The sequence below is a fragment of the Pithys albifrons genome, chromosome Z (genome assembly GCF_047495875.1).
Source record: "Pithys albifrons albifrons isolate INPA30051 chromosome Z, PitAlb_v1, whole genome shotgun sequence".
Taxonomy (NCBI): Eukaryota; Metazoa; Chordata; class Aves; order Passeriformes; family Thamnophilidae; genus Pithys; species Pithys albifrons.
Window position 1 is genome coordinate 35,248,496 of NC_092497.1, and position 27,268 is coordinate 35,275,763.

At 39.5% G+C, this 27,268-nt stretch overlaps 1 protein-coding gene across 2 annotated transcripts in view; it reads left to right on the forward strand.

Annotated features, from left to right (window-relative positions):
- COMMD10 (COMM domain containing 10) overlaps positions 1 to 27,268 on the forward strand; it is a 123,439-nt gene that overhangs the window by 22,537 nt on the left and 73,634 nt on the right. For both annotated transcript variants that reach the window (XM_071580995.1, XM_071580996.1), the window contains exon 5: positions 10,493 to 10,603. In XM_071580995.1, coding sequence (XP_071437096.1) covers positions 10,493 to 10,603 — 111 coding nt within the window. The remainder of the gene's footprint in view (positions 1 to 10,492; positions 10,604 to 27,268) is intronic.

Consider the following 27,268-nt stretch of genomic DNA (forward strand, 5'->3'; position numbering starts at 1 on the left):
GGTTAACCCTTTGGTAGCTGTGCTGGTGTCACAGTAGGTAAGAAGGGTGACATTTCCTTAACATTAATAAACAGACAAGGAACAGTTTGATCGTCTTGACTGAGAATTACATTGCTCAGGGGTATTGAATAATAGGCTCTCTCAACTAGTTTCCATGTCCCTGGGACTCCGAAAGTCTCACCAAAGTTTGTCTCGTTCATTAGAATACCAATCAGGGGCCAATCACTCTCTTTATCATCAATCGCTGGCATTTGTGTACAAGTCCAGCAGTCAGTTTTGTGAAGGATTTTTGACACATTTTGCACTAGGGTCACATGTAAATTTTGATTCCACACTCGCATCATAGTTACCGACTGTACAGACCACATGAACAGAAGAAGCAGTCTAAGCCGCATCATTGTCATCAGTGTCCGGTTCTGCTTTGTCGATTGTCCCAGGAATCGATGCTTTCTTCACTCTGGAGTAATAGAACCAGGGTCCTTTCCCGGCAACTTCAACTGCAGTAAAAGAAGTCAGCAGGACTTGGAAGGGTCCTTTCCACTTAGCTCGCAGCGGATCGTTGTCCCACCATTTGACGTAGACCCAGTCTCCGGGCTGGAACTGATGAGCAGGTGTGTCTAGTCTGATTGGTCTGGATAGCTCAACAAATTTCTGGAGTTTCTGTAAAGTAGAGCTTAAAGCCATTAAATACTTTTGTAAATCAACTTTCCCTTTTATGTGAATGTCCCCTGGGAGGTGCGGAGCTTGGTATGGTCTCCCATACAGTATTTCATAAGGGCTTAAGTTATCCCTCCGCCTTGGTTGTATACGAATTCTCGGGAGAGCCAGAGGCAGAGCTTGAACCCATGACATGGATGTTTCTTGACAAATTTTACTGATTTGCATTTTGAGGGTACCATTCATGCGTTCAACTTTGCCACTCGCCTGAGGCCTGTAGGGGGTATGCAAGTCCCAAACAATTCCGAGGGTACGACACACCTCCTTAACTATGGTTGCAATGAAATGTGTCCCTCTGTCTGATGACATTCCCAGAGGAACTCCAAATCTTGGAATTATGTGGTTAAGTAGAGCTTTTACCACTTCCCTTGCTGTGTTGGTGTGACAGGGGTATGCCTCAGGCCATCCACTGAATGTGTCAACTAGTACCAGTATGTATTTATACCCTTCTCTGGGTGGTAACTCAGCAAAATCTATTTGCCAGTAATCTCCAGGAAAGTCTCCAGCCTTTGTTACCCCTAGCACCACTCTCTTGGTTGTGTCAGGATTATTTTGCCTGCAAATTTCACATTTGCTAACACTGGATTGCACGACCTCTGTCATGCCTGTCCATATGATTACCTTTTTTAAGTGCTTTAGAAGGTTTTCACTTCCCCAGTGTGTAGCTTCATGTTCCTGCAGAGCTATTTCTCTAGGGATTGGGGCTGTAACTACGACCTGTCCTGTGGGTGTAACTGCCCATCCACTTTCTTTAATTTCTGCGTTAAGGGACTTAATTAATTGCTGGTCTTTTTCATGGTATTTTGGGGTGAATCCTGTCAAGTCAATTTCTTTTTGTGGTATTACTGGCAGGATGCCTTTTTCTGCAGCCCTTTTTGCTGCCTGATCAGCAAAATGATTTCCCAATTCAGGGGCTGTTTTCCCCTTCTGGTGAGCTCTGCAATGAATGATAGACACCTTTTCTGGTTTCCAAATGCTGTGCAGAAGTGCATTAATTTGGTCTGCGTGTTTGATTCCCCTCCCCTGAGCAGTTAACAGGCCTCTCTCCTTCCAGATTGCTCCATGGGCATGAACCACGCTGAAAGCATATTTAGAATCTGTCCAGATATTTACCTTCTTTCTTTCGCTTAGTTCCAGGGCTCTCGTTAATGCAATTAGTTCTGCTTTCTGGGATGATACATCTGCTGGTAAGGCTTTTGCTTTAATCACCTCATCTTTCGTTGTGACGACATATCCTGTCAAACACTTACCGTCTTGCATGAAGCTGCTCCCATCTGTGTACAGCTTCCAGTCTGGATCCTCAAGGAGTGTGTCCTTCAGGTCTGGTCTGCTGGCGTAGACCTCCTCTAATGTCTGTAAGCAATCATGCTTGGGCACACTGTCAGTTAGTGTCGAGGACAGAAACATGGCAGGATTTACATTGGATGTTGTTTTCAGGGTAACATCATCCTGTTCCAACAACACAGCTTGGTACTTGAGCATTCTGCTAGGGGACAACCAGTGACCCCCCTTTCGCTCAAGCACTGCCTGAACTGCATGGGGTACATACACGACAATGCACTGCCCCAGGGTGAGTTTCTGAGCTTCTTGGATTAGGACAACAGTTGCAGCCACAGCTCGCAAACATCCCGGCCACCCCTGGCTGACATTGTCTAGCTGTTTGGAGAAGTAAGCCACAGCCCTGCGCTGGCATCCTAGGGTCTGTGACAGTATCCCCAGGGCAACACCCTGTTGCTCATGTGTGAACAGTTCAAAAGGTTTGGTTAAGTCTGGCAGTCCCAGTGCTGGAGCTGACATCAAGGATTGTTTCAGCTGTTTAAATGCAGCTCTAGTTTCATCAGTCCATTCCACGACTCCTTCCCGGGCCGCTTTCAGTGCTCCATATAAGGGTTTGACTAATAGTCCATAATTAGCCACCCAAAGTCTGCACCATCCTGCCATGCCCAGGAAAGCCTGCATCTCTCGGACGGTGTGGGGCTCTGGGAGACAGCAGATGGCTTCTTTCCTGTCTGCACTGAGCCGTCGATGTCCCTTGTATATTTCCAGCCCCAGGTAGATGACTAGGTCCTTTGCAATTTGTGCTTTCCCTTTTGAGACTTTATATCCATTTAAACCCAAAAAATTTAAAAGACTTACAGTGAGTCTGATGCATTCATCTCGGCTTCTCGTGCCGAGCATCAGATCATCGACATACTGTAGGAGGATTCCCTCTGGCTCCTGTCTTCTCCATTCCTCCAGCTCCTTAGCTAGTTGGTTCCCGAATAGCGTTGGGCTGTTCTTATAGCCTTGGGGTAGAACTGTCCAGGTGAGTTGGGTCTTTCTTCCTGTTTCAGAGTTCTGCCATTCAAAAGCAAAGAGCTCTTGGCTGTCTTTATGCACAGGAATACAGAAGAAGGCATCCTTGAGATCAAGCACAGTAAACCACCCTAAATCATCAGTTAATGTGGTGAGCAGGGTATATGGGTTAGCCACTACAGGGTGTATGTCCTCTGTTATTCTGTTAATTGCCCACAGATCCTGCATTAAACGATAGCTCTTGCCATCGGCCTTTTTCACAGGCAGGATAGGGGTATTATATTTGGATTCACATTCTACCAATAGCTTGAATTTGAGAAACTTTTCAATTAGGGGTGCTAATCCTTTCAAGCTCTCTAGGCTCAAAGGGTATTGTTTTTGTCTTACTGGTGTTGCTCCTGGCTTGAGAGTGATGCTTACTGGTTCTGCTTGCCTGGATCTTCCAGGGTAATCACTGGCCCATAATAAGGGGATGACAGCATCCTCTACCTCTGCTGGGTTCTCCTCGTGGCTTTCCTGTATGAAAGAGGTAGCTGCTTCGATATATTTAGTATCAGGAATTATGACTTTTATTTTCCCCCCTTTGCAGAATTTAAATTTCTCTGACAAATCACTGACTAGTAAAGGCTTGGGAGAGTTTGGCATATAAAGAAATTGATGAGTTACCCAGTGCTTGGCTAATTTAAACTTCAGAGGCTTAAAGAAAGGCCTGGTTTCACTTACCCCAGTAGCACCAACCACAGTTATAGAATCATGACTCAGTTTCCCTTCCAAGGTGTTTAACACAGAATAAGCTGCACCTGTATCAACCAAGAATTCAACTTCTTCTTCCCCCGGCTTAGCTATAACCAGAGGTTCTGCTGGGGTAGTAACCTCCGGTCTGCTTCATGCATTCTGACTCACAGTCAGCTGGGGGGCTGGAAGGGGAAGAGGGGGGTTTTCATCCTTTCTCAGGTCTGGGCAATCCTTTCTCCAGTGCCCCTTCTTTTTACAGTAGGAACACCTGTCATATTGGTAATGATGCTTACACCCCTTATTCTGGGTATTGTGTTTACGACGCTCCTGGCAGTTACAGTGTCCATGACTGTCATCTTCCTCCTCCGGTTCCAACACCTTTGTTTTGCCCTTTTGTTCTCTATTCTGGTATACCACCCAAGCTATATCCAGCAACTCACTAATATCCTTTTTGTCCCCTGCCTTCTGCAGTTTCCTCCTTATGTCATCCCCAGAGTGGCCTATGAACAAATTAACCAAATGCTTTTTCCCTGTGTCTGATTCTGTATCTATGTCTGTGTATTTTCTTATGACATCTTTCAGCTTATTCAGGAAATCAGTAGGAGATTCATTTTTGTCCTGTTTTACCTCATACATCTTAGCCCAATTCACTGCTTTTGGGATAGCATGTCTGAACCAATAAACCACATACTCCTGGTATCGTGTCAGTGCTTCCCTCTGTGCTGGCACATTAGGATCCCATTTTGGATCCATTGGGGGAAATATCTGCAGAACTTCCCCTGAAGTCTGCCCAGCTGCCCTCAGCAGCTGAATTCCAGCTTTTGCTGCTCTCTTAACCATTTCTTTCTCTGTGCTGTCCAATAGGGTGTACATTAACACTTCCAGGTCGAACCAATCCGGGTCTTGAGTCTTTATTGCCCTTTCTACATAATTAGCAACTTTATTGGGATTGTCTCTATATGACCCCACTGAAGCCTTCCACTGCTGCAGCTCTACCAGTGAAAAAGGAGTCTTTATATACATAGGATCTTGGTTTCCCATAGCCTGCCTTAAAGGAGCTTCTAGCACAAGCTTTCCTTCCCTTTTCGTGTTCTCCTAGCTATGGGATCAGGATCTGATAAGGCAGTCAGCAATCTCTTCCCTACTTTCCTAGTGGGCGCCGCGGAAGCTTTCACTTGCCCATCCAAGGCTTTCATAATTTTTTTCCTGCATAAGTGTAAAAATACAGAACACTGCTGCCAATTTAAGAGTTGATTCTGCATTCTCTGCCCATCAGGCTTATTACCATGGTCAGCCCATAAGTGTGTTTTCCTCACTTTTTTAGACTTCAAGATGGAACTCTAGTTTTGAGAATTCTTTTTCTTGCTCTTTGCTAAATGTTACTCAGTATTCATATCCCTCCCTGCAGAAATGCTTTCGGCATCAGATCATCAAGAAGGCTAATAATGGATATGCCAGGGTCTTCATAATCTTTCCTGTAGCCAGTTTATATGTGGTGGCTTGTTGCATAGGATGTGACCTATAATGGTGATTTGTTGCCCACATGTTCTGAATCCCTTGTGTTTTCTGAATATAACATGATTGTTCTCTCATTAACTGAAGGCTGGCTTTTTGGTTTAGGATTACACAGATGTGAAGTATTTTATTCAGTGAAAGCCAGGTGTTCTGAAACCAGAAAATCTTGCCAAGAGAATGGAGTGCAAGAACCTGAACAAAATAATTAGATCTTTGAGAGTTAAATTAGAACTGTAAAGTAATGGGCTGTTTAGGAACTGTCTGAATGTCTGGTGATTATAAAAACTGTAGTCATGTGAAGTTTTTGTGTCCAAGCAGTACTTCCGTCCTGTAGTTCTTGCAGGTTCAGTGCTCTGTTTACTCATTGTTGCTCCTGCTTTCTCTGAGTCAATGCTTAAAGCACTTTCTAAGGGGCAAATAAATGCCAAATCATGGATTAGTCATGGAGGAGAAATAGCAGTTTGCACATTATTATGGCATCCTGCTTACACTGTGTTGGGAAGTAAGCTGTGCCACATCAGTGACTTCTGAGAGGCATAATACTGGTCTTCTGTAATTTCTGTAATGATTTGTTATGACATTAGATGATCTTCTGAAAGCTCCACCTTCTGGAAGCAGGTAATTTGTGTGAAAATTCCAATTTTTCCACTTAAACTTTGTTTTCATGGGCGCAGCAACAGACAGGGGATGGGATCTCAGTATGTTAATCAAGACCAAAACTAAAAAATATCCCCTTTCCCTGCTCCATTACTGACTGTCATTTAAACCCTTTTTTTCTGTCTTTCTTTGAAAATACTGGACCCTTCTCCAGCAGTTTTGAATGGCTGAAATTGAAAGTATTATGGAAGCCATTTTAGGTGCTTACATGTTTTCTGAAATTCTGTTCCCACTTTTGGTCTTCTCTGTATGTCCACTTACTTTCTTTCCTCAAATTCGTTTTTTCCCAACATCTTTTTTGGTGTGAGCTTCTTGGTTGCTTTGGCTCTATTCTTGGCCCTTCCAACCTGAAGGATGCCTGTTCTGGACATTCAGTCTGCTTTCCTTCTCAAAGTCATAGTCCTTTGTTTCGGAGTCTGATAGCTTGGTTCTTTTATAGTTAAGGTGATTGTGTTTAGCCTGAATTTCTTAGCCAAAGAACATTTATTTGAGTTCTCATTAAAGAGTATAAAATAAATATATTTATGAAGTTGAGAAAACTATTTTTTGACAACTCATATAGAAGCTTCTTACATTTATCAGATTTCTTGAATTTGTCATAAAGTTTATGGGCAGCAAAAGGTGAAATTACGAAACTATGGTGAAAATATGCCAGAGGGAGACAAGACAGTATGTGAAAACATAGTGGGCTCTAAGTGATGATGGAAATGGTGGAGTCTGTGGACGTTAATTTTAGCTATATGAAATCCTTGATTTGGTTGGAGATAATGCTTGAAGTTTGTATCAGTTAAACTGTGAAAGCTGTCTTGATGTTTAGTGCACATGGGCTTTTTGTAGAGACTGACCTTGACCCAAATGTTTCATCATAATTATGTTAGATTGCTGATGTCTTATTATGTAAAACACTGTGCTCTACTGTTTAGTGTGGAAAATAGTCTGGTGGACAGGACAGTGAGCAGGAGTTGGAAGATTTCACGTTTTATACTGGAGGAAAATTAGTGTGGCTGTCACAGACTTTGCAGTAGACAGACCAAAGGTGTCCCTATGGAGGTGCTGCTCATTTGCAGTTGAAGGGTCAGATGGTTTTGTAATAGGGGCATTATCTGCTTTCTAGTGTGTACCTGCCCTGGAACAGTTGTGGGTGGCCACTGAGAAGCACCGTGTGTGTGTGTGTGTGTGTGTGTGTGTGTGTGTGTGTGTGTGTGTGTGTGTGCGCGCGTGGGGCGGGGGGCGGGGACAAGGAGCTGGTTTAGCAGGTGTAGCATCTTTTCTACAGCTAGTACTGAGTGAGTGCTGCAGGGGAAAAATGCCTAAGTTCTTCCACATCTGTTTAGTCCTGGGTGTCATGACATCCTCTTCAGAAGACTGAGTGAAACAAACTGATCACAGGGACTAAGAATTTACAGGTGTTTTCAAAATTCCTCATATCTTTGTTGCCCTGAATCATTTGACACAAGGTTCATGGAACAGATTTTATGTGTGCTTGCTATTGGTTTTATGTAGTATCTATGTTTTTGTTCTTTTCTTGTTGTCAGGCTTGCACCTGTTTTTTGTTTTATTTTCTTCTTTATTTTCTAAACATAACCCTGAGGTTAAATAAGTGTCAGAGATACCAGTGGGAAGTTACAGCACTAAATGGTACATTTTCCAGAGTTTAGTGTTGCAGTGACAAGGTAGCTTGCACATTTCTATACTGCTGATAAGAAATTGTAAAAAGAAGCCAAAGGTCTACAGTAGCTAAAAACATGGCTTTGTTTTCTTGCTAGTTATGAAGAAATACTTCTCCTCCTCCCCTGTAAATGGTTTTCAGTTAATATATCACAGATTCTGGCACCATGTAGTTTCTTCCATTATTCTGTTCTCACTTCTGATATTAGTCTTGTTATAGAAAATAATTTTGTAGTCCTTTCACATTTGAAAAAATTGGTCCTAAAATATGTACCACTTTGTGGGTAACAAATACTGTGCCTTGACAAAAATGCCATGCAAAAAAATATTACCACTCTCAAAAGGTTAATTGTCTTTTCAGGATGTTGAATGTCTTCTAACTAAACATAATGATAGCCAAACACATGCCACATTTTTCTTTCAAGAAAATAGTCAGATCATTTTGAAACCTCCGACAGCATGCCATGTATTTATCTAAACTTGTTCTCATACAATTATGTTTAAAACGTGAAAAATACATGAATTGTACAGGAAAACAAAGTAATTTTAAGGTAAAGCAGTATGAAAAGAGTTAAGGCTGCTGTTCAGGTATAAACTCAGGCCACTGTGCTGCCACACATACTGTGTTTGTTCTGAGCCCTCTAAAGTATTCTGGGATAGATGTGTACTAAAAGTGAAGAAGAAGACACAAATTTGAATTTATTTTTAGTGTTTTGTTCCTCATGCTGTATAGAATACACTATTTAACAACTTCAGAAAAGTCTTAGAAGTCAGACATCCTGTGATTTTGTTATTGTCTCTAGTGGCATTATTTTCTAATGCTGGATAAGCTGCTAGCATGTCTAAGGCTTAGTTTCCCTACTACTGTACTAAAACTGTTTAAATAGTGGACAGAAAGTCCTTTCTAAGTAGAGGAGCACAGGGTGTGAATCTGAGAGACCACAGTGTGAAGAGCTGTCATGTTCCAGAGTTTGCTCCTTGTGCCTGTGTTTGACCTTAGTGCTCAGGTGCTCTATCGATAGGTGGTGCTGTCCCTGGTTGCCTGCTTCGGGCTGCTCCCAGCATAACTCAGGGTTTGGGTACTTTTCTGTTGGCTGCTACCAATTTCCTTTAGTGAACTAAACTTTGTTTTTGTGATAAAAAGACCATCTTTATGCTCCTGAGAGAACTAGAGTTTCTTTACTAAATTTTAATGAAGTTTGTGGAGAGAATAATGTTTTCTGTCATTCTGGTGTAATTTTCTGGAAAATATTGGCCAGCACAAGGGCTTAGCAGAGTTCTCCATTAGTGTGATTGACTTGAGCACGTACACAGAATCCACTCTGGAGTGTTCTCTACCTTTGGATGGGATGGGCAATGCACTGTTATTTTCACCAATCAAAATGTAATCAAGTTAGGGGAAGTCAAACCAGAATTATGATTAAAAATTCATCTGCTTCTATTAAACTTTTCTTTAAAACCTCTTTAATTCACTGGCTGTGGGCATACTCTTTCTGCAACTACACCTACCACAAAATGAGGTAGACCAGATTCAGAGCATCCTCACTGAGTTCCTTTGTGTTGTCTGCATGCTTTCATCGATTTGACTAATGTGTAAACTTCCTTATTTTTACCACAAATAGAAGCCCAAATGGGACATTGATTGCAGAGCAACTGACATCCTGCAGGCTGACCTGCTGAAGTTCTTCCTACAGTCCTGTTCCTGTATTCAAAGTCACTCTGAAGCTATGTCATTCCCTTAACTTTGGCCTTGGCTAAACTCCCCAACCATCTTGGACTGGCAGTGGTCTTGATAATTTTCCTTTTGGTCTGCATAGTCATATGGCTTTCAGTGTTTGTTATGTAGTTACATTAGGTAATGTCTTTGTCTGTAAGTACATTAGTGTGTAAATATGAGTGGTATAGCTACAATAAATTTTGGAAGCTCTGTCTGAGCTGCGCCCATGGAAGATGTTTTTGCCACCCTTTCCTGTGTTTCATCTAGAGATTACTGTGACTATAGGGTTGTATTGCTGTTCACAGTACAGGGCGTCTGTCAATGATTTTATCTGAATTGTTGGACTGGTCAGAGATTAACTGAGATGTGACATACTTCTATTTTTACCACGCCAGCCACAATATTTACTAGCAGAGAGGAGACACTAGATTTAAAAGAACTTGTGTGTAAATTATCTTTCTAGATGGTAAGAACTTTGTATTTTCATTCCTTTATTCATGAAGGCCAGGTAGGTTATTTTGTGAAAGTCTTTTGTTCTGTTTTTGCTCACTGCATTTATGTGTGAAGTATACCTCTACAGTGTTTGAATATAATTTTTATTGATGAATAAAAAGCAATTTAAAATTTATTTTTTTATAATTTTCTATTAAAAATTTTGTTGCTCACATGCATTTTTTTATCATTTCAGCAGTAGTGATTCAAAAAGCAGAACAGAATTATTTTTGTCATTAACATCTGTATATGGTGCAACACACATGAGTAGATCTGTTGATTAAGAAATTACCGTTTTTAGCTGGTTTACCATTTATTGGTACTTTGTTTCTTCTTCCTAAAAGAAAAATAAATATGAAACTAAATTGAATCTGCAACTTTGCTGATAAACCTCCACAACAGGAGGAAACTACTTTATTCTGGACTTTTAGTTATGTTCTGTGGTTTGGTTCCATCAGATCTGAGGCACAGGAAGTTTCTTTATATTGGGTAGTCGTAGGCAGTTTAAATGGTAAATCTGGCAAGAGAGAAACAGATCTGTCTTGGAGTCCAGGAGAATTTGAGGAATATGCATTGTATACAAGTGCTTAACTTTTGTAGAGCCTGACACTGCCTGACACAGACCACTGACAATATTGAAAGTTGATCTCAGTGCTTCTGTACCATCTGATTGTAATCTAAATTTGTGTTTCATAGCTTGAGACAATTGGATGGCAGCTTAATCTTCAAATGGCAGAGTCCATGCAAGTGAAGCTGAAGTCTCCTCAAGCTGTGCTAGAGCTGGGAGTGAGCACTGAAGATTCAAAGGTAAGAAAGACCTTTGGCAGAGTTGGAATGACTTGTGGTGGTGTCCTGTGTTAAAGTTCTGAGGTATCTGTTGGAACTCTTGGCTGTTGTTAGTCTCATCAGTGTTTTCATTTCTGCGTTTCATAAAGTTTATGGTAAACACTTGGAATTGTGAAGTACTGATACAATAGCACACATCCTGGACAGATTGAGAGCTGTGTTACCAGCACTTTGGGCTGTGACAGGAGAAATACCATGGAATATGGTTATTTTAGGTCTCTACAGTATCTTTGTAGATAACTTACTTGTATCACATAGCATGTGATTGGTACTTCTTAGGCTTTTAATACCTAGTAGCTTGCAGCCTTCTACCATGTGTGTATCTGTATAAGACATTACTCATCCCTCGCAACCTTTCTGTGCTAATGACTATTTATATGAACGATAACATAGTATATGAGGCTACAGAAAGCCAATATTTGGAGGTTTGAAGGCAGAGTTTTGAGTTCAAGAGTTGTAGCAACTGGGAATGTTTCAGTGTCCAAACTCATTAATGAACATAATTTTTAATTATCGAAATTAGTATCTTTTGTTAGGCAGCATGTCTCAAATTAGACACATGATTTGCTTTTAACCCTGTCTTGCTAATGGAAATTGGAGTCTTCTGTGGTGTCTGTCAGAATGTTTATCTGTGGGAAATTCCGTAAGAAGTTTGAAGGGAGAAATAAGAACTCGGTTCTACTTTCTGATTTATGGTGAAATAAAAAGAGAATATGCAGCATATCTTTGTGCTTCTCACCAACACTTGCAGTAGTTGTATTTTTTCAGCATTTTACTGCAGTCTGTGTTTTTGAAATGCAGACTCGGGAACCAGACAGATTTTATGCCCAAGATGCACTGGGCAGCACTGCATAAAGATTCAGTTCATGTGGCAAAACAATGTAAAAAAATAAAGTTAAAAATGTCACTTTCATATGACAGAAAGTTCCTCTGTTTCCTCCACCAACAGAATTCAGAAAGTGGATTTTTTTTGATTGTTTCCTCTCTTTTTCTCTGTCAGTGTGTTTAGATACCAATATTGGAATTATTTTGCAATAATTACAAGCCTAGAATAGATTTGTGACTGGCATGTAGATAGAATGGTGCAAGAAGAAAACTAACGCTCTCACAGTACAGACACTAAAATTATAAAAATCTGGGTTGGTGTGAAGATAACTATAGGCTTTTTTTCAGAACACTTACATCCTAGTATATTAGGCTGACTAATATCTGCATATATACTTACAGAAGTGTGGGAACATAATTTTTCTGCTGTATTTTGCATCTTCGTGATCTCTTGGTGCACTAAGTATTGTTAATCTGAAAATCACTGCTACTAAATATTTCTTCTTTCTCCCCAAAATTATGTGTGTGCCTGTTGCGCAAAAACATGGTGTGATTTTAACTTACATGTTCTTAATGCTTGTCTTAATGTTTTACTACATTTTTTTCATAATTCGTGGAGATAATGAATTTTTTCAGGAAAGACACGAAATGCTGTTACAGAGGAGCTTTTGTGGGCTGACGCATTAGGGGGCAGTAGTGCTCTTTGTCACGCTGGTTCCTTGGGGTTTTTTTTGAGCTAATACTGGGTATAAGTTCTGAAGTCAGTCGTTGTGGGAAATGTGTTTACATTTCTAATCTGTATATTTCAATAGAAGTTTCTCATGCTCATCCACAAAACTAAAGCTTATTAATAAAAAACATACTGAACAAGGTAAATGAAAGTGGCCATTATTTTCACTTTTGTGAACTAAAAGTAATTATACTGATATGTTAATGTTTACTACAACTCACACCACTTGAAAAACATTTAAATTATTCTTATTCAGAAACTGACATTTAAAATTATTATTTAAATGATCTCTCCAGGAGATGTAATCAGAAAACCTGTGGCTATATGGATATTACTTTTGCTTTGTGAAATAAAATGAAATCTGCTATATGCTAAATAAATATTTATAGAGTACATTTTGTCAGCTTCAGATGAAATGCAGAGTCCCAGCGGTATTAATCCAGTGAAGTTCAAAGCTAAGGTGTTGTTTTAGGTGATTCAAGCTGGTAGTAACATTACATTTCCCTGGAAATATGCTGTTTGTGAGGAAGTAATAATTGTGATCAGATCCCATGATTGTTGGTAAACTGTTGTTCCTATTTTTTTGTTATGGATTTGCTCTTTGCTTATATTCAGACCTCGAATTATGCTGGAGTTAGCTTAATGTGGGGGTGGGTCAGGTGGGCTGACAGACTCTGCCTTCCAGCCCCAGGCAGAAGGCAGAGTCCTGTGATCTAGGCTGCTTTGCAGCTTGCTTGCTTGCTGATGTTTTGTATGAGGAAGAGAAAAAAGGACCTTTCAATTAAAAATCCAATTAACAGCAGTTTCTTACATGATTCATAATTTGAAATCTTTAATTGCATTTCTAAACCGGAAGAAAAGTGAAATGTCTATGAACTAGGCACACAAACAAACTGGTATAATAGGAAGATGTTTTTGCTTCCATTATGACATTTAGATGAGTTTAGGTGACATTTAGAACTGATGTGTAAGATACCAGCTGTGTGTAAGGGTTGTTTTTAATAATATAATTTGGTTTCAGATTTTGGATTGTGGATTTGCAATGCAACAGTCTGGAGATTCTGTCCACACTGTCATTATTTTTATGACTGCAGGGTCAATTAACCAGTAGAGGGAGCAAAAACTAACAATCCTGATAATCTATGCTGCTAATTATGATTTTGATTTGGAAACAAAGACTGATCACAAAAATTGTTGTATTTATTCTATATCTGTTTGCTTCAGTACTTTATTTGATAACTATCTACATAGACACACATTCTCACATTCCTTCCCACTGTCAATAGCAATAATTTCTTCGGCCACCTAGTCCAGACCTTTTTAAACAACTGCAATAATTTTCTATAGCCATAGAAGCCATTTAAATAAATAAATAAATGATAGTAAAGTGTGTAGAAAAGGTCAAAGGGCTTCAGAAACATCACATCATTGGCGCTGAATATCTTTGCAGAGGAATGTACGAAGCTAAGAGTGTGCTTTTAGAGTTGCTTGTAGACCACATCATTAGGAAGATTCAGTAAGTACATTGCTATGTAAGGTATTTGTTATTTTGTATTTTCACATGTGATCTATAGGTACCATTTATGCTTGAAAATCATTAGGAAAAATAAATAAATCTTGCCTAGTGTTGTCTCTTCATAGTTATGCAATTTTTTTTGTAAATCCATTCTACAGATTTCATTAGATTCAGTTATCTAATTGCAATTTGTCCTATGCAAGGCTTTTCTCTGTTCCTGGTTTTCCTTCTCTTTATTTAATGTAAGGTTTTATTCTTAACCATTAAGGACTTTTGGGGGGATCTCTTTTTTTACAGTGAGATTCCTTGTGAAAATTTGATATTTTGTTTATTTTGTTCCTTCCTTATAGATGTATTTGAAGAATTTTTGCAGGATTTTGTCTGTTAATGCAAGAGAAAAAGTAACTGATAGTTTTGCTGGTTTGTTAAACCTGCTAATGTGATGCTTTTGACAAAAGACGGGTCATACTAAAATGCTACCATGCAAATTTATTTCTTTTTAGTTAATTTCCCCTAACTTCTAGATGCTTTAAAAAGGGAATATAATACTGATAATGTTTCAGATTATTTTTTTCTGCGGCAGTTTGTTCATCAGGGGACCATCAGTTCTGGTCACTTTGGGCAGCAGGAACCAACAATTCCTTACTGCAGAAAGTTAAACAGATGAGGCAGAAGGCTGCCTTGGATGAGCAAGGATCTTTGCTTGGAAATAAGGCGAAAAAGGAAGGTATGTGTTCAGTGGAAGCAAAGTCAAGTGACATGGAAGGAATACAGACTTTCTGCTGCCACTGTAGGGAGCAACTTTGTGTGGCCAAAGCTCAGTGGGAGTTGAAGCTGGCCAGAAATGTGGGGGACAATAAGAAAAAGTTTTTTCTATACTGGCAAAAGGCAGTATAGAAATAATCATTGTCCTGTTGCAGAATGAGCATGGTCATATCACAAACAGGGACAGAGACCAGGCAGAGGTGTTCAATGCTTTCTTTGCCCCTAGGGCAGTGGTCACATCATCAATAGTGACAGAGTTCATGAAGGTTTGGGCAACAGTCTCAGACACATGGTGTGATTCTTGAAGCTGTCCTGTGTAGGGCCAGGTGTTAGACTTTGATGGTCCTTGTGGGTCACTTCCAGCTCAGGATGTCCTGTAATTCTAAGAAAATCAAAATGGCATTTGATTACATTTGAAACTGCTATGGTAATACATGTTCATCATTCTACAGAGCAAATAGAAGTCCGGAAATCTGAAATTATTATCTTTTGCTTGTTAAAATAACAGGACATGTTTGTTTTTTTTTTCTCTCCTATCTTTTATAGACCTTCTATAAATTTCTGGACTGTGAACAAAATCTAGACTTTTTTGCTCTATTTACTTCAATAAGTATGTGTTCTGCTTTCTAAGTTTGCCACTGTGATTACTTTTCCCTTCTTTAACATCACAGCAAAGTAGATGAGAAACAAATCTTTTCTTCTAACAGAGATAGATCACTCCCTTAATTCAGGCTGTAGATTCTGTGCAGCCTGTATGGTATGCAGGCAAGACCTGCACTTGGATCAGTATTTAAGGTAATACAGTGGTGCTTCCCCTTTCACCTCAATTTAGCCCTTTGTTTCTCTTTGAAAAGAATTTGTGTTTATTGGGTGGGATAACAGTGATAGTAGGTGATGCTGGTGATATAATCCCATATCTGAGAGGTAGGAGGTGTCAGAATTGAGTATGCACTGCTTGCATTTCCCTTGTTAGTCCTCAGGTTTTGGAATGATGCATTTAGGTGTCTTTTTTTTTTTTTTTTCCAAAGTAGAGGAGTAATTTGTATCTGTAGGACCTTAGAAAAAAGAAGACGCTTAAAAATGTCCAAAGACCAAGCAATTTTAAATAGTTTCTCATGTTCATCAGCTACGTGTCAACCAATCACTTTCTTTTTTGATGAGGGCATGGCCCGTTTCCTTCTCAGAACACAAATTAGCTTGCACATACACTCTTGAGTTTAGTTTTCTCATCAAGCTTATTTGTCTCTAGCAGTTTCAAAAGGAGAGTAGGACAGGCCTTGGATGAATGCAAAAATGCTTAAGGATGAGATTGAGAGAAAAGGGTTTTTTTATTCCTTGTTAGAGGACTTAATACAAGGCCTGGATTGTCTCAGAACAGAATGGACCTGGTTCACGGTTTTTCCGTGCTACTAAACAAGCAAGATTGCTGCTTTTGTCAAGGTATATCATGGAATTAGTTTTGTTGCGAGAATTGAAATCTAATAAATGCCACTGCTGCTAAAGAAGCAGAAACTTCCCTAAGAGTAGGTTTCAGAATATTAAGAAAGGTCATTATATTTTTAGAAGCTGTAGTAAGAAGGACTGTATAATCTTGAGTGTGTGGAACAATTCAAAAAATGAGCCTGAAATTTATAACTTGCTTACAGCAGTCACATTGCTACATCAAGATGACAGAAATTTAATTGCTCTGCTATGAGAGCCAGAAATTCTAGACTTACAATGCACAGCAATTCTTCCATTAGAAGTATTTGGTTTTGATCTATCATAGCTATTACCTCTGATTAAATCCATTTAATTAGAGGAAAAAATGAAGCTGCAGTCCAAAATTTGTAAGATGCTGAGAGGACTTTTTTGTTTTCTTAACAGCATAGAAATGGACTGTAGAGTAACCCATGTTCTGTAAGCTGTGAGTAGTTTGACATTTTACTTAGGAACCATTTACCAGAGGGTGTGACTCCAGGAGGATGCACTCACCTCTGGCAATTGTACTGCAGGGTGTACTTAATTATCTGATTCCATTGACGATCTTACATTATTTAATTATTATCCAACTTATAGTAAGGATCTCTTTACTATTTACTTACATTTCTCCTGGCTATTTGCACAGTTTATGGATAAAGTCTATGTCACATAAATTTGCAATCCTGTAACTGGTTAGAGCCTCTGTGCACGCTCTGCTCCTACCAAAACATTCTTAGGACTTTGTCCCTGTATTTTTGTGTCATGGAACTAAAGACCATTTGACTCTGTACAATTGGTTGCAGCCTTGGGCAACCTGAGCCTCTAGTTAGTAATGAAACTTGTGTTTTGTACAGGAGTAAACTGAATTGTCTGTAAGGTATAACTGTACCGTTGTCGGTCCAAATAAGCAGGAGAAAAGTCACTGAAATAACCAAATTTAAACTTGCTGACCCATTTCATTGCTAGGCGGAGTTAAACTTTAAAGCCTTGAAGACATTTGAAAAACAGAAAGATCTGATGAGCTTTTCTCATTTAATGCAGTTGTTCATGCCATCTTCTTTCCTAGAAAATCTGCTTTATGTTTGACTGAAACTGATTGTGTAGGCTTGGTCCTTCAGTCTTTTCAGATGAAGAAAACACATTCATGGGATTAATTTCAAAATCTCAGGCATCTGTATACGTCCTTGCCTGTTATTCTCAGAAACTATGCAGTGTTCTAACAGGTGAATTGTTGTCTTCATGTGTGTGTAGCAATGGAAGATAACCATGGAAAATAATTTTTTTCAATATTTTTGTATGCTTTTGTAGTACCTTCTGACAGCACTGTTCCTTCTGCTGTCACTCAGGCAGTCAGTCCTGTGGTTTCTTTACAAATGTGTTAAAAACTGGCACCTCTCCCATGTTTTTGCGTCTTCTGAGGATTGTCTGAAGGAGCTGGAAGTGTTTAGTCTGGAGGAAAGGAATGAGAGGAGAGATCCAATGAATCTCCAGAACTACCTGAAAGGAGGTCATAGCTAGGTGGGGTTTGGCCTCTTCTCACAGGTAACAAGTGACAGGATGAGAGGAAATTATCTCAGTTTGCACCAAGGGGATATTAGAAAAAAAATTTTCACTGAAAGGGTAGTCAGGCATTGGAATAGGCTTCCCAGGGAAGTGGTGGAATAACCATCTCTGAAAGTGTTCGAAAGACATGTGGCTGTGGCATCTGGGGACATGGTTTAGTGGTAAACAAAGTAGTGCTCTCTTTTATTGGTTGGACTTGATGGTCTTAAAGGTCTTTTCCAACCTTAACAATTCTGTGATTCTATTATATGCTGTTAAAATCTCTTTGACTGCCCTTAGTTGCTGGAAGTTGTCTGTCTTAGTAGACAGAAGAGCTGAAATAAATGACATTTAGTAAGTATGATTTTGCCTTCTTAAGTTTTTGAAGGACAAAATGGAAGTTGGGGCAGAAAGATTAAAAAGTGTCATAGCTTATTCATGGCATTTAAATAACTTGTGAAATATCTGAATATTTACCAAAGTTAACTTTCATTTTTCCTTCACTTTCTAGCTTACCACATCTTGGATTTGGACTTTTAAAATCAATTAATAACATTTTAGAGAATGTACTGTGGAACAGGTGTGTGTAGCTGGATTTCGGTAGTTATGCTTAGCTAGAGGAATATGAGCATGAGCTTGAGGTTCAGGAGCACAGTGCTGGAGTGGGGAACTTGAGGTGAGCTGTGTCCTGCTGCTGAATCTTGTGCTGACCCGTTGGAGAGGTGACAGTGATGTCCCACTCCTGGAAGAGGGCAAGCCAGGACGCTGTCCTGGGAACAGCTATCTGCTCTGGGGTCTTCACTAAAGTGGTCATAACTTCCATCTTCTCTGCAAAGAGAGAAATACTGATTGGATGAGCTTCCAGTCAAAGTAGCTGCACAGGACATGAGAGACTTGGTCATATCCCTTAAATTTACATAATGGTTTGCCTTTCTTCCAGAGGAAACACTACTGAGTGATGGCAAAGGAATAGTTTAGGTTAATTTTTAGAGGCTATAACTGTACAGTCCCATGACTACTCTTGTCAATATGAAGTTCAACAAGAGTGAGACTCAGTTTCAAAATGACTGCTTGACAGTATTTTACTTTCGGACTTCCTTCATAAACATTACAAGAGTGAGGATAGCCACAGGAACCAAAAATGAACTGTTTTAAACATTAGAACACAGTGTCTCTTTATAATACTAAAAGTGAGGACACTGCATGTGAAGCTACTTAATTTGGGTTAAAAAATTACAGAATCTATTATGATACTTTTCATGTGCAGCCCAAAGGAGAGAAACTAGTGCATGTCAGAGGTTCGTATCTTGCCAGAGTCAGGTCCTACAGCTTATTTTGGGACCTCTTCAGGGCTATGCTTCCTGCACCTATTCACAATTCCTCCTGCTCCATTGTCTCTATACACAGTGTGTCATGTGTCTTGTGGAAAGACATGTGCATACCTTTGCTTCCTAACAATGTCAGCACTCATATCAGATGAAGCTGTTTGGGGGTGAAAGGGTGGCAAGGAGAGCTGCCAGATGAATTCACATATACCATGCAGGTTACACCTTGCTTTTGGCTCATGTGCCTTTAGGATTATTTAGAACATTATGCTGAGAACCGTATGTGTTTTATGTGACAAGCATCTTACCATGTCTGCTCAGAGTAGTACAGAAGGAGCCCACACTTTTTAATTTGCTTTCAGTTTACATTTGTGTTCACCATTGTGATTCTCCCCTGTGTTCTACTTTTCCTTTATCGATTCTTCAAATTCATTGTTTTGTGAGTTTTGATACAAAATGATACTGTCAAGGAAAATTAATCTTCTTGTGGTTAGGAGTTTCCAACCAAGTGTCTTTGTGGATTAATAGCATGGTTTTGAATTTAAAAGCAATTGGATTGTCCACTTTACAGAATTGCTGGGCTTGTTTTCTTGTTACTTTTTGCTAATGTTTTTGTCAGTTTGCAAGTTGTGTAATTGTTAAATCTGGCTCCTTGGAGTAGTAGTATGTATATTCTTGAAAGAGTAGAAAGTTAGCGTCTCCTACATCACTAACACCTGTCCTGTGAGGCAATAAATACACAGTACATGCTGTCAAACAATATCAACATTGTGCATTTGACATAAAACAGGTATCTAACAATGCTGTGACATCCTTTCCAGTCCCTCTTCAGGTCACCACCTCAATTATCTGCAGAGGAGGTAGTTTTCACTCATCTTGTTTCCTGTTGTTTACAAATGACAGGAGTCTGGTATCTGGAACTGTGTGTCATCTCAGTTTGTGTCACTTGGTTTTGTATGAATGTTTAGCAAACTGTAAAAGCTGCTATGACAAATGACCTTTTTCACTGGTTAAAATACATGAAATATGACCTCTTTCACAGAAAAACCACAAACGACAGCATGGCCTGTGAACAAATCTTGTTCAGTATGATGGTATTAAATCACTACTAGTGAAATAGGAAGTACATATTTCCAAGAATACATGCTCACTGGCAAGGGCGTGATAGAGATTTCAAGGAGAAAAGGAAAAAAACCCTTCCTTATTGAGACAGATCCTGTCACTAAAAATACATTTTGAAGGCTAGAAATAATGGAATGGCAGTAGAAAACCCAAGGAGAGTCAAAGCTAATGAAAATGTTTGTCTCTCTTTTTCAGTAATGCATGAATTGAGGCTTTTTGGATTACTTTTGGTGTGTAGAGTCAGGCAGCAGAGTTTTAAGAAGGCTGAAAATGCTAGCTTATTTCTCTGTCCCCTGTTGCAATGTCAACAGAAATAAGGAATTGGGAGATGCTTGTGCCTGGAAATACGTTATGAGACTGAGAATTCTGCAGAAAAACAAGTTGCTAAGGACCAGATTTGTAAGTAGCTCTGCTCAGTGTATGTTTTTTTGATTACATACTTCAGTACTGAAGCACTTGTCTCCTTCACGAGGTGGAGTAATGTATTATAGAACCATTAAAGTTGTAAAAGATCTTCAAGATCATCAGATCCAATTGGTAACTTAGCACTGCTGTGTTCACCACTAAACCATATCCCTAAGTGCCACATGATGTTTGAAAGCTTCCAGGGATGGCAATTCCATCACTTCCCTGGGCAGCCTATTCCAATGCCTGAGCACCCCTTCCATGAAGAAATTTTTCCTGTTATCTAATCTAAACCACTGTGTCAGCATAGGAGAGCCAGAGGCTTAGCCTTTCTGGTGAAGGCTTGACCCTTATGGGGCTGCCCATAAGGTGACTTAGGTGTACTGTCGTAACTAGCAGTCCTGGAGGGTTTGTGTCCTGGAACTGAGTATAGGATTCAGTAACTGCAAAGGGGACTTAAAATTCATGTTGTCTTTACTTCTCTGTTCTGAATCCTAAATAAAGGAATTTCAAAATCCAACCATACACACTTGAAGACAAACACATCTTTTTGTTCAAGAAGAGATACATAAGCATTGCAAACTGCCTGAAAAATACCTGAATTCATTACTTAGAAAGGAAATGTCTTTTGTTAGAAAATCTTAAGAATACTGATGAAGAGAAGGTTCATTTGAAGATGCAGTTTAGAGGCAAGAAGAAAGATATCTGTAGATTTGGGAAAGCCCTTGTTGTATCAGAGAAACAGAATTCCTGAGGTGTTTTTTTTCTTGTTGTCGTTTCAAGATCACTTTGCCTCTGCACATTCCCATTCCCTCTTCCTTTCTGTCATCTGATATTCATAGGAACAGGGGCACTGTGCTTCTATCAAAGAAGGCAACTGGTTCCAAAATATCTTTGAAATTCATCTAACATCAGAGTTGCCATTGAAGTGGGACAGAATTCCTGAGGTTGGTGCTATGGCTAAGAAGTTCTAATGCAGGTTTGCAAGTACTGCCACATATTAGTAGCAACTTCATTTTTTAAATTGTTGTTTCTGTTTCTTTTCTTTTTCAATAATAGTTGATGAAGTAATAGATCATTAATAATGCTTTGTTAGATTGGTTTCCTTTATCCTTGAGGTCTTTGAGCCCTTCTTGTGCTCTTGGATATCTTCTCTTCCTGAACAATGTGAAGCACAATACAATAAAACTGCAAGATGTTTAGGTAGTTTTTAGGCAGTTTTAGGGCTCCTGAGTGGCAGTATATCCCTATCTGAAATTTTCAGTGCTGAAATATAACAAGTTCTTGAGGAAGCATTTTAGTTTTCTCTTTCTAAATTTGTATCACATTTAGCATTAATGAAAGTCTTTCAGATGAAGACCAAAATGGATTGTAGATTATATTGATGAGATGAATAATAGCCAATTTTTCGTGTTGAAATTGGAACTATTTGATTTATTTCCAAACGCGGATACATTGGAGACAGCATACAGGAGGAAATGTTTTAATGGTAAACCTTTTCAGGAGACCTACTTAACTGAAGCAGGAAGGAGTTGCACAGTTGGAACGCATTAATTTGCCATGGGTACTGTAGCCAGGCAGAGTCGGGTAGGCTGACAGAGTGATGTTTGAAAATGGTATAAGACAGAGCAGAAGTGCATGAGACAGATATGGGGAAGTAGAAGCAGAAAGGGCAATGAACAGCACAGAGAAGCGAGAAAATGTTGTTCATCAAGAGTTACCTGAAGTTGAGTTGAACCAGTAGAGATTTTTTGAGTAAAACTGAGGAGGATTATCATGCAGGGAAATGATGCACTATTAGAAGAGTTAAGCCACATGCTGCAGTGCTTTGTTCTCAGCCTGGTATCTGAAAAGCCATTCTGAAAAGCTCTTGAAAATTCAAGAGTATCATAATTTGAATTCTTTTATTTTTTTAAATGGAGTTGCTTTAAAATGCACATTACCATTTCAAACTGCACTAGTATGCTTCCCTGGCCTTGAGGGAGTCACAAAGCACTTGGAGCCATGCTTGACTTAGACATTGAGGCCTGCAATGCTTGTGGAGGACAGAGTATACATCCTGTGTCTACTGCTTTCTGAAGAGCTGAACCTGACACACTTTTAGCTGAGGGAGTGTGTTGCAAGGGTGAGCTGCAGACCAATAGCAGCTCTTTTGAAGATGTGTGGAAATAGTAAGGCAGAGGAAGGACATAACAACAAAAAACTTGAAAATCAAAGAAAAATTACATGGAAAGGCATCTAATATATCTTTTCTTTATGGACAGACAGATGAATCAACCTTTCTTCCTGCCTTCCCCCCTGCCTTTCTTCCCCCCTGCCTTTCTTCCCCCCCTGCCTTTCTTCCCCCCTGCCTTTCTTCCCCCCTGCCTTTCTTCCCCCCGCCTTTCTTCCCCCCTGCCTTCCTTCTCCCCTGCTTTCCTTCCCCCCTGCCTTCCTTCCCCCCCCTGCCTTCCTTCCCCCCTGCCTTCCTTCCCCCCTGCCTTCCTTCCCCCCTTCCTGCTTTCCTTCCTGTTTTCCTTCCTTCCTGCCTGCCTCCCTGTCTTCCTTCATCCCTCCCGTCCCATTTGGAGAGTTTTGTGGAATTGGCATGGTTTAATTCTGTCAGAAAAAAGTTACAGGGGTAAGGAGAGTGTGAATCTTGTAAACACTGCAGGTTATTATTGCCACTGGAAACAACATCCAGTGCTGTGCTGTGCTACAACAGGTCTGGAACAGGTGCAAAAGTAGTCTGCCATTGTGTATGTACAACATATGTTAATATCTTCATATTGCCTTAAAACTTGAAAGAATTGCAGTATTTTTTGGCTTTGTGGAAATAAAGTTCTTTGTAAAAAGTATCTAGTTACATGGAATCACTTCCCTTATTTGCATTTAATTCTAAAACTTCCAGTAAAATGCTCTTTTAGGAGAGTTTTTTGAATTTTTTTGTGTGATTTTTTTTTCTTTTTTCTTAAAGAATACTAGCATCCTTATTGAATGCAAAAGAGTTTGGAATATGTTGAAAAGAAAGCCACTGGGGATAGAAAAGTGTCTAGTTTGTCCCACAAAATCCCTATTAAGTTTAACAGACTTAAACTGTAAAAATTACTGTTTAATTTTTGCTGATTGTTTCTTATAGAAGTCCTTGATTTTTGCTCCAACACTAATTAATTATAAGCATTCTGATTTAAGGCTCTGCTGTTGTTAAACACCAAGCAGATAATGCTTCAAATAATGGACCTTGGAAAAGGAGAGGCCTTGACTGGGAGTCCTTCCTGCCTTGAATGTAGTACAGGGAATCAGCTGTGTTCTCTCCACTTTCTGAAGGCAGCATATAAAATAATGTAGGAGATGATGACTCATCTTCCCACAGGTAGATGAATGCTCTACAGAAAATAAAATACTCCAATGTTTCCAGACGGTGTGAAATAGAACACAGTCATGTGCTAGCAGAAGGATGGGTGAGTTGACCAAAAGGATTTTCCCTGGAATTTTTTTTTGTTGTTATAAAAAATGCCATAACAAACATTTAATATATATGTAAATAGGAAGGGACTGCAGATGTGCAGTAAAATGACAGTGAAAGTGACAGTAAAATCTGGCCTGATTTCAGTTCCCTTGCTCTGTCTGTAGTCTGCATGGAGACTGGAAACCAACTGGAAATGGGGAGGGAATAGCCCAGCATGGGATTGCATTTCTTTGGCTATTCTTGTTAGAATGTTGGAAATGTTTTTAAGCCAAAATATTGCCTAACCAGTGGGATTTTTTTTTGCATGTGAAAATAAATGCTTTTTTCAACAGTTGTCACGTATCATTCAAGGCAAACACAAAGCAGTAGGACAAACTGTGACTGTAGATAGGAACCTTGAAAATAAAAACAAAGCCAACTCCCTTTCTTCTGTTGACTGTGTTGATTCCCGCACTAAATTTATCGAAGCCCCAGTGTGTGTTTTCTTCTGTAGAAGGTGAAGAAAAGGCTCGTGAATGAAGTTCACCACTCTCAGAATTGTTCCTCTGTGTTTGTAAGGCTAAGCTGCAAAATGGACCCCTGAAATGAATTAGGTAATGAAACAAAACCAGTGTCCTGGCAGTTTCTAGCAATCACGAGTTCTTAGTTTCTGGTGGCATCTACGAAAAAATCTTAGTGGCGATGGAAAGAAATGGGCTGTGCCTTGTGAATTGTTAGCATGGGCAAGGGTTTGATATAGCAAAGAAAATGCAGCTTTAAACCACGCCTTGTTTTTAACATACCCTGTTTTAACATCTTTTTTCATGGTTGCTGGACTCATGCTTTCAAAAGTAGTAGTCATCTCCCAGATTTCAGCGGACATCTTAAGGATAGCGTTCTGCTTTACAGATGTAGGTAAAAGTGAGACTGTGTGTTTGTGCCTTTAGTATTTCTACTAATACAAAGATCGGGATGATTTTTGGTAAGCTTGTAAAACTTTGTGTTTTCAGAAGCAGAAAAGATAAATAACTTGCATGGAATTTATTAAGGTTGATTCTGTTTCTTCTTAATGACATCAGTGAGCTAGAAAGACAATTAAGTATTTTTAAAATTCCTACAAATTTCAAAAGCAGGAAATTGCTAAGCATTTTGTGCTGGGTTTTGTTTTTTTTTTTTGTAATCATGTTTGTCTGAAGTGCTATTTGATTCTGTTGCTTTTCTGTTACTTGTAGTGTCATTCATATGCTCAACCCTAAAATTTTGAAATTTTTATCCCAAGGAATTCACATTTTCAAAGAACTGTGTGTATAAAGTTTGTATATAAAGTTCTAGAGATGGGGAGCTTATATTGTGCTACTGTGGCTATTTAAAAATCATTTGTGCCCAAATATAAACCAAAGAATACAATAAGAAGAATTTAAGTGAAATACATATAACTAAAAGGTACAGGTATGAAATAGCAATGATGAGAAAGTTAACTGGTTGTATTATGAAAGAGAAAACAGGAGGGGAAGAAGAATGGTAATTATGGAAATTTCAATATGGAATACATTTACAACAGTAGATATTGGGCACATTACTAATAGATAAATTGCAAAAATAGTTTTGGTTAAAGGATCAAGAGTGACAAGGAATGTATGGAATTGATTGAGGCAGGAAATGAATGGCTGAGGATCAAAACCCACTTTGAGCAGCAGGACTTAGCCTACCACTTTGTTTATTCAACTAGTAATTGATGTGTAGCTAGCTAAGGAAATCCTAGAAGTAAAGGATGTTGCTTGTAATATATGCAATGATAAAAAAGTAAATAAAAAAAGACGCATTAATGGAAAGGTAGAAAGGGTTACAGTGATTAGGGCAACCACAACTGAAATACAAATATTCTTGTCTAAGAGTATAGTGATTGTTATCAGAAGGATTTCAATATATTCAATTAATATTTTAAATAAGCTTTTAAAGTTGGAGGGGGAGAATCAAGTACATAATTGAAAATGATTAAATAATGTTTGGAAGAAATAATTTGTATGGTTCTAAAGCTGAAAAGTTTGAAATTTTCACAGTGTGAAAGTGCTGTCCTCTAATAAGCGGTCAGAAGTAGACATTTATGGGGAAACTACCTGTTGACAATTCTCCGTAAAGCAAAATTCTTGTACTTTCAGAGTTATGCCTACTTTGAGCAAAGAATCAGGGTGTTTGGGCGAGATGGCCTCCTTGGGCCCGTTTTCAAGGTAAATGTTATATTAGTTATGGAGAGATTGCATTTATGAAAGTGTAATGTTGCCGCCCACTGACTCCAGTGGGTCCAGAAGAACCACGTGGCACTGGACTCAGAGGTCAAACAACTATAAGCCCAGCATCTCACTCGGAAGGGGCTTGGGGCTTTACGTTATAAGTACATGTTTCTAACCTTAGCCTATGGAGTCAGATGTGCTGTGCCCAGGGCGGGGTTATATATGTTGTCTAATTTGAATAATTTGAATAAAGTTGGGATTTGCCTGAGTACACCATATTGGTGTGTGCGATCTCCTTTGGACCTGTCTATAACATTTGGTGACCCAGGACGTGATCTTCTGGGACAAAATCCAGCTGTGGACAGATCCAGAAACCTTAGTAGCAACTCCTGAGAGTTGCTGTTATGCCGAATTTCAGGCACTTATATGTAGCAACCCCTGAGAGTTGCTTGGCCCTGAGAACTTCAGGTTCTTTTTTTGTGTAGCAGCCCCTGAGAGCTGCTGGAAGACTGTGGCCACGGAAGACTTGAAGTGAGTTGTCGCGGTAATCTGACCAAGAGTCGGTGGCAGCCTAAAGGCTGTAGTGTTGTTACAACATCCGTTGGATGACTACGAGAACTCTGACTGGTGAGTCAGGAAAAAAACATGGGAAACACCGAATCGGTAAAGAAGCCCACGTTGCTAAATGGCTTCGAGAAAATAGCCCATATTACCGGGCATAAGATAGATAAGCCAGTGCTAGAGAGACTTTTATTCTGGTGTCAGAATCACGGACACTTAACCGATGCCGGCCATGCATATTGTATGGAGGCATGGGAAAAAATAGGGGCAGATCTGTGCGAGGCAATCCAAGCTGCTTCCAGAGATGCCTTAGAATTAGCTCCGACACATAAAGCCATTAGAATGATGCTGTCTCAGCTTCATGGAAATACAGGAGCCGTCGGGGCTTACAAAAGCCTCCAGCCAAGACAAACATGGGGAGGGAGTTTTTCTCCATGGAGCAGTTTCCCCCTGCAGTGCCCACCGCTGCCTCCCTTCCCGCTACAGCAAAATTGGTACAGCTGATTGAGGCTTGTGCCAGACTACCTTGGGTGGAAGAGGAGGAAAAAGCAAAACTACAAGCCTCTGCTCTAGCCACAGCTCTCAATAAACAATCAACCCAACCAAAGGGAAGTAAAAGCCCTGGAGCTTGCTTTAATTGTGTGGAAAAAAGGGCATATAACAAAATCCTGCCATGATACAGGTAACTTGATAGCAGCAGTTTTTGCTCTGATTGG